General features: G+C 38.0%; 1 protein-coding gene and 1 pseudogene across 1 annotated transcript; both read left to right on the top strand.

Moving 5' to 3' along the window:
• Positions 1-644: 644 nt before the first annotated feature.
• Positions 645-1,658, top strand: LOC138936461 (uncharacterized). The gene is made up of 2 exons (XM_070301880.1): positions 645-816; positions 1,048-1,658. Exons 1-2 carry the CDS (start codon positions 645-647, stop codon positions 1,656-1,658), a joined length of 783 nt encoding a protein of 260 aa, XP_070157981.1.
• A 3,713-nt stretch (positions 1,659-5,371) lies between these two features.
• Positions 5,372-6,954, top strand: LOC138936460 (uncharacterized; annotated as a pseudogene).
• Positions 6,955-8,452: the final 1,498 nt, after the last annotated feature.

Below are 8,452 nucleotides of genomic sequence, written 5' to 3'. Positions count from 1 at the left end.
CACGAATCGATAGCATATATCAAGAATCAATTGAATCTGGCTCTGAGTGGCCTCTCTGTTTCTGAGGGACTTGAATCTTTCTATCTCCCCTTCCAAATTTTCTTTTACAATTTTCTCGAATATGAACTCCAGGAACTTGAATACTTTGATGCGATCTAACAATATTAGCGTACATTTGAATGGAGTCCGGGTTCTCTTTTCTAGGACCTCTCGCTTTCTGGGTGTCCAGTTAGAGGCTAATCTGTCGTGGGGATCTCACATCAACATGACTAAAAAGAAAATTCTGTCTAGGTCCAATATATTAAGAGGTATGACGGGAATTAGATGGGGAGTACATCCCTCCACAATTATGATGGTCTAGGAGCATCATCCCGTCCGTTCTTGATTGCCAGGTCTTCCATCCTTTGAACTGTAAAGAATATACGACCATGTGCAAACTACAATACGCGTCGCTTCGTTCGGCATTGGGCCTGATGCGCACAACTACGATCAATGCCATACTGGATCTCTACGGTGAATTCTCTATGCAAGGTTATCTCTCGTGAATCGCATGTCCTTCGCCATCTTCTCATTGATCATCTCATTGATTGATTCCTCGGAGGAGCAATCCCGCATTATGTCAGGCCTAGGGCCTAGGTCAAACTATGCGGCTTGGTTCTGATTTGTTTAAACGGATAGAATCGGCTTGTTATGTTGGCTATCTGTCTGCTCTTTTTGAGGTGAATCATCACCTAAATTTAGAAATCAATACAACTATCGGTTTCACGAGTAGAGTGTCGTGGATTCTTTTGAGTCTTTGGTGGGGCGCTTTGGAGAGTATGCCGTATTGCTCACGGATGGGTCTAGGGCGGAGGTCGAGGGTGCGGTTAGAGTCGGGTTCGCGGTGGTTGTCCCTCATCTCCACCTGACAGTCGGGGTTCGTTTGAGTGACTACTCAACAATTTATGATGCGGAGCTTTTGGCCCTTGAATGTGCCCTACGACAGAGTGTTAAGCTTAACCTTCCCAAAGCCATTATATTTTTTGACTCTTTGAGCGCCTTGAATAGTCCCTCTTCCTCCGGATTACAAGGGCAATTTGCACCCTGCAGTGTACAAAATTAAATCTATACTCTATTCTTTTAACAAATCTGGCCGACGGGTTGGCCTTTACTGGATCCCGGCCCATAAAAGTATCCCAGGCAACGAAAGCGCGGACGCTGCTGCGAAGGAGGCTTTGCTTCTCCCTGATTCCCTCATGATTGCCAAATGCTATTATACCAATCTTTACTTCTGCTGCAAAAAAGACGCGAAATCTGACGCAACTAACATCATTAAATCGGAAGCTGAGAACAAGGGGTCTAGATACTTCAACAAGAGCGATACAAAACTGGCTCCACCATGGTATGAGGCTACGGGGGAACGCTTACCCAGACCATTGATCGTTCTAGTGTCAAGGCTCAGATCGTTCTACGTCTGTGTCGACACACACCTATCGGATAAAAACATCATTTCCGACCCGGCTTGTTCATGTGGACACGGGAATCAGACTATAAATCATGTATTCTTTGACTGTCCGCTGCTCTCGGAGCATACTGAAACCTTGATTTCTGATCTCTATCGCGCTGATCCATTAGTGAACTTGGATATCCCATCTATTAATGTTTTCAAAAAATACTAAATTATTTCTGGCACTTCATAAATTTGTCACTAACGTTCAGCTCAACATATAATCCATCTAAAAGCAATAACTAAAATAGGTATATTACACCGCCTCTCAGGAATTCACTAACGGTCGCAGAAATCGCGACAGATTCATATCTTGACTTGAAGATTTTTGAGGATCATTCCATCGCAAAATCCCACGGCTGTCAGGCAGCTTGAGCACCAACTGGCGTATGGGCGGGTCCCTAAGATGCCTAAGTGCTATATAGAAGAAGAAGAAGAATCATATAGTTACATCTCAGCAAATAAATTTAATCGTGATAATTTATTCACAGATTCTCCGTGCTTGCTATGCAAGAAACAAATTTTGGTGCTATAGATTTCGCACTACTCCAGAAAGTGGAAGATGTTGATGAGATATCAATAATTCACAATATAAGGACAATTTACAGAAGTTCGCTTATTAATCAAGTAAGTGTATAGTAATCAGGCAAAAGAGCATGAAAACTATTGTCCCTTATTTCGTTGTTAGTTCCACATTCGTAAATAGATTAGCCTCTCTCAAGTCCAGCTATTGCTCTGCATTATTATCTATTGTATTTTCCGAGATAGCACTACACATTCTTATGAACATTCTATGAATATTCTTCAAGAATATTTCAAATATTCTATAGGACATTCTTACACATTGATCGTATGTTCATAGTACGAAGGGTATAGTTCGAATGGCATAGTTCGAATGGCATAGTTCGAATGGCACTACTATAAATATTCGTGGAATGTAAATAGAATAATCTATCAAATATTCTGGAGAATATTTTATACATATTTATAGAATATACCATAATTTTTTTATAGAATGCTTTATGAACGTGCATAATATATTTTACAATATGTTTTATAAATCATTCTATGTATGTTCATAAAACATTAAATAAATGTCCTATAAACATATTATAGTTATTATTTCCAATCGAGTAAATCCATTTTATCTCTTTTTACAAGAAAAACAAAAAATTTGTTAGGAAACAATATAACTCGAGAATATTAAAGTGTTAATATTATCTGTTTACTGATATTATTGGTATCTTAATTTTAATACTTATGCATTTTCAACGTGTATTATTGTATTTTGACTAACCTTTAATTTTCTTGTAAAAAAAGGTGAATGCACTTTCTGGTGAAAAATATTTGACAGAAGTGGACAAAAGTTGATTGAAAGGACAAAACTTTTATAGAAAATATTAGCTATGCAAATGGATTGTTTAGAAGATATTCAAGGAAATAATTAGACAAAATACTATTTATCATCAAAATTTTCAACGTGTATTATTGTATTTTGACTAACCTTTAATTTTCTTGTAAAAAAAGGTGAATGCACTTTCTGGTGAAAAATATTTGACAGAAGTGGACAAAACTTCATCAGACACAGACTATTTTACAATCTGTCATTAAGAAAAAAGAAATATGGTCTTTAGATGATTCAAGATCAATGAACATAGCCAAAAAGATATGTATGTTTTATTTTTGTATTTATTTTACAGAATCACTATGTATTTCATTGTTACGTCCTGGCAACTCCTTCCTTCCGCGATATAGCGGCAACGATAGTCGATCAGTGATAAAAATGAGTCGTTCGGTAAATAGAGCATCTTGCGCCACGCATTTCTTTAAACATTTAGTCACTTGTTATCTATGAGTAACCGTGAGAAAGACGCGAGAGACCGGTGACGAAACCGCGCCGGTCGCCTAAAAATAAATAAAAATCAGTAGGTACCCTCGCCGTAGAATTTTCCAGCGGAAGAATAAATTGATACCGAAAAGATAAAAAAAATTCCTTCTAACGAGATATCTGACAAGTATAATTAAATCAATAACGATGAAACCTCTATAACGAAATATTCAGTAAATACAGCTACGTTAATATTGATAAAAATAATCATAAGGAAGTAAGACTTTTTCTAATCAGATCACGTGCGTAAGGGAAATCTAATGCTCAAGAAACTTGAACTGATATCGAGATCACCAATCGACGATCACCACGGGTAAAAATTCGAAAAATAGAAGGAACACCCCGCCTAATAAGGACACTAGCATAATTTTTAATTCGTTAAGATGAAGGATTCCCACTTCTACGCAATTCCAATTCGTTAAAATTTTTGGAAGATTCCCACTCTTGGAATTAGAATACACCCCGAAAAGAGAATTATTATAAAAAGGGGACTCGAAGAGACATTTAGACACACTATATTTCTCCGGTCTTCAACTTCACGCAGTCTTACTCTATGCTTCGCGAGTTAGGCACTTATGCTACCACTGTCCTTACTTGGCATCATCTCCAGGTCAATCACAAATCGAACATCGGGTTGTCGACATGAAACGCAAAGCGAAACACCGTACAAATTCGCCACCCCTCCATCTTTGAATTACTATTTTAAAGAAGTAAGTTTAATTGAATAATATTTCTTTTCTTCCTTCTTGTCTTGTTTCTTATTTAAATCAAAACTTTCCGAAGAATGTCTTATTAAAAAGTCGGAATAAAGTAAAAAACAAAATTAATTATTTAATTAAATGTCGAATAATTTCTAGATAACACAAAAGGCAAGAAGTATCTTCGCATATAGCTCGACAAAAATAATTTTGGAGGCAACTTAATTTACAGAGTTAAACTTTTCTTCATGTTTATTTCTTGAGCCAATTGAAATCATTTTAAGGGAATCCTGGACCGAACGTAATTTTTTGAATTATTATTTTTTTAATAGACTAGAGTAAATATCATCAGAGAGCGACATAGTAGCATAACATTCTAAATAACAAATGCATATGTCATTATTCTGATGTTCAATGGTGTCATTTGACATCAACTAGGGGTTTGTTTTTTATAGCTGAACTGGCTGCATACACTTGTTCAGAGTTTATCTTTTTTGTCTCCGTATTGAAAGGAGAAAGATAAGCTCTGTATATTATTCTTTTAAATCATCAATTCGTTCCGGCAATAAGTCTTAGAAAGTTTTAACTCGTGATCTTAATCTAACACGTATGCGAGCGAACAATTTTATACTTCTGACCGTTATTAACATATACAGTTATTTACTTATACATATTGATTTTGATTTTATTTTTTTTATCCTTTCATCAAATATATTTTTATATTGTATTAACCAGTCAGAACACCTAAATGTTAACGATAGAATCTTTTCTCTGCATTCTGATTGATGCCCTCCGTATTAATGTAATATCCGCGAATTAAAACACATATACACACATGCATTCACCGAGAAATTAGAATCAACAATATTTTATTTTTATTTTTATATAATCATGTGTACATCTATCATTTATTTTAAAATATGAATAAATTCATACTTTGTTAATTTAAATAAAAGAATTACTCTTTATTAAATCCCCACTCATTCCTAGTCAAAGGATTGCACTTGGTCCCATTCCGCGTAAAAAAGATTAAATTCTCTTACCGAAAAGGGACCACCGATCTAACGTCTGAATAACGAATAGCGTAATAGCGACTCAGTCGTTTACCTGTTTTTCAGGCCTGTCAGTTTGTTCGACTCGATTCCAAACGCCACGAGATGTTTAACTTCGGGATAATAAAAGATAGTTGTTACGCCCTTTCGTCGACTCATCCTTCCCCGAGTCTGGACGTAACATACTATTTTTAAAATTTTGGGAGCTCGTCCGGGATTGTAATGTAACGCGATCTTTTGAACTGGAATGAGTAAAGGGACAAGAGGTACAGCTGATAAAGACGAAGTAGAACAAAATTTTCAGCTTACTCAGGAAACATACAATCGAACAAAATCTAACAAATCAGAAACACACCACACTTTCACTTCTAACAAAACCACTAAAAACATTAATTTTTCATTAGACGAAACTGTAATTGAAAAAGATTTCGAAAAAAAGTTTAGCGAAACAGCGGCCGAATCTCATTTTGCCGATTCCTGCGATAAGACTATTATACCTAAATTTAATAAATCCGAAAAAAAGAAAGACCCTGGCGGTACCAGCGGCAACATGGCTCAAAATAATCCTTTCGCTACTTTGAAATACGCGGTCGAAGCCGTCCCTTATTTTGACGGTCAAAACATTCCACTAAATTATTTTATTGAAGGATGTGAAGAAGCGAAATCCATGTTGCCTAGTGAGGCTGAATCACAGTTCACTAAAATAATAAGAACTAGGATAATAGGTGAGGCTCGCCGCACTATACAAGATCAAGATTTTGATAGCGTTTAACTAAATATTTAAAGCAAATTTACGGACTAGCAAAAAATTTACTAGCAATTTATTAATTACAAGGGGAATTAGGTTGTATAGTATATCAAAAAGGAGATGAAGATGTAATAACTTATGCAACTAGAGTAAAAATTCTCGGGAAACAAATATTAGAAGCATATAAAAGTTCGGGAAACGTGACACATGGCCAAAATATTAAAGCTTCATTAGAAAAGGACATGTGCAAATTAGAGGGCTTTATTAGAGGGCTAAAACCAGAAATTAAACAACGAGTTGCAAGAAATTTATTAGATGTACAAGAAACTGCAGCTGACGCTATAAGTATAGAGAGAGAACTACGAGCAATGACAGATTTAAGACAGGGAATAGATAATATTTCAGGTAGACAGAAAACTAACAATTTAAAAAAAAATTGTCAAATCTGCTATAAGGAAGGGCATGTAAGTAGTAACTGCAGAAAATATTTACAAACCTCTCAGCAAGTTAACAACCAGACTGATTTAGGAACCGCAATATTAGTTTGTCAAATTTATAAAAAATGCGGGCATGGAGCAGAGAAGTGTCGTTTCCGCGATCCACAAATCCGCCGACCGGTAAACGTAGTTCAAGGAAGAATAATAACTTGTCAATGATGCTTAAAACCTGGTTATGATGCAAAATCGTGCCGACAGAATAATACAACTAACAACAATAAAATTTCGGTAATTTGTCAATGGTGCGAGAGACCCGGCCATTCTGCAAACAATTGTTGGAAGAAACAAAATGAACAACGTTATACGGAAAACAAAACTCGTATAACTTGTCAAATTTGCAACAATTTCGGACACATTGCTAAAGATTGTCGATCAAAACTAAACCAGCATATGGAATCCAGGAATTCTTTATTCTGTCGCTATTGTAAGGAGCAAGGTTAATTTCTCGAAAATTGTCAATTATGCCATGCTAGTAACTTTCGAAAAAAGGAAAAAAATGGAAACTACAACGGCCCCTCGACGTCGGGTGCACAACAGGGGTCCGAACGAGAGCCGCGCCCATCCAAAACTCAGATAGCCAAATAGACAAGGACAGAACCACCATAAGGCCCGTTACTGTAAACCTCGACAAGTATAGTCGCGTGCCTACCGTTCAAATCAATATCGACAACTTAGGTACTCGTATAACCTTTATGCTAGACACGGGATCTGGACCAAATATAATCAAAGAAAATCTTGTCCCCGAAGAAATAAATATTAATTACACTAATATCCTCAATTTGAACGGTATAAATAATTATCCTGTACATCTTAGGTGAAATTACATTAACTCTTTTCAAAATACCGGTTATATTTCATATTGTATCTAACGATTTTCCAATCCAGCATATTAGGAAACGATTTCTTTAAATAAACATCATCGAAAATAGATTACGCACAAGGGCACTTGGATGTCTCCGGAATCAACATATCTTTCTTATCACCTGAAGCCATTGTAGTAGCTCTGCGATCCGAATCATTATTTTATATGAGAATAGAAAATCCAGAAATACAAATAGGCTACATACCAAGATTAAAAATATTGTAGTATATGGAATTTATTTGGGGGACACCATCGTGGAAAATATTTCTGGAAAAGCATATTTAAATGTTATGAGTACTTTAGATGAAGAAGCAGAAGTACATGTTCCGACCTTGCGCTTGAAACCATTGAGCGAATTATTAGATGACCATGATTCAAAGAACGAGGCTTTGAATAAGGAAAAAGAAGAAACCATACTTACGGAACTTCTATACATACGAATGAATACGATTATAAAAATTATATGAATATTGAAAATAAAAGTGAAAATGAAGATGAAGAAAATATTATTATCCAAGAAATCAACTATGAAGACAAAGAAAAAACTTTAAATAAAGAAGAACATAAAAATAAGAATAAAATTAAAAATGAAGACGAGATAAAGGAGAATACACTTAACGCAATGAGTAGTGTATCTAGGCCGGTTCTAAGCCATGGTCCTCTGAGGGGGGGTGAGGGGTGAGGAGAAACCGGCGCGGGAGGGATGACGTCACGGGGGGGTATGACGTCACGGGGGTGAGTATGACGTCACGGGGGTATGACATCACGGGGGTGGGAATGACGTCATGGGGTGGGAATGACGTCACGCGGGGGTGACCGCGGCGGAACGGTAGGCGCGGGGTCCGCGGTGAGGGGGAGGGGACCGCGGCGGAACGGTAGGCGCGGGGTCCGCGGAGAGGGGGAAGGGGGACCGCGGCGGAACGGTAGGTGCGATGGCCGCGAAGAGGGGAAGGGGAACCGCGGCGGAACGGTAGGTGCGGGGTCCGCGGAGAGGGGGAGGGGACCGCGGCGGAACGGTTGGCGCGGGGTCCGCGGAGAGGGGGAAGGGGGACCGCGGCGGAACGGTAGGCGCGGGGGCCGCGGAGAGGGGAAGGGGGACCGCGGCGGAATGGTAGGTGCGGGGCCGCGGGGAAGAGGGAACGCGAAGGTACGATGCCGCGAGTAGGTGTGGCATTGGTGTTGGAAAAGGATGACGTTCGCGGGAGAAAGAGATAAAGAGAG

Source organism: Polyergus mexicanus, unplaced genomic scaffold (assembly GCF_030449975.1).
Source record: "Polyergus mexicanus isolate NDT 795.1 unplaced genomic scaffold, iyPolMexi1.0 SCAF_9, whole genome shotgun sequence".
NCBI classification, from domain to species: domain Eukaryota; kingdom Metazoa; phylum Arthropoda; class Insecta; order Hymenoptera; family Formicidae; genus Polyergus; species Polyergus mexicanus.
Note: the sequence above shows the minus strand (reverse complement) of the source record. Positions and strands in the feature narration are given on the sequence as shown.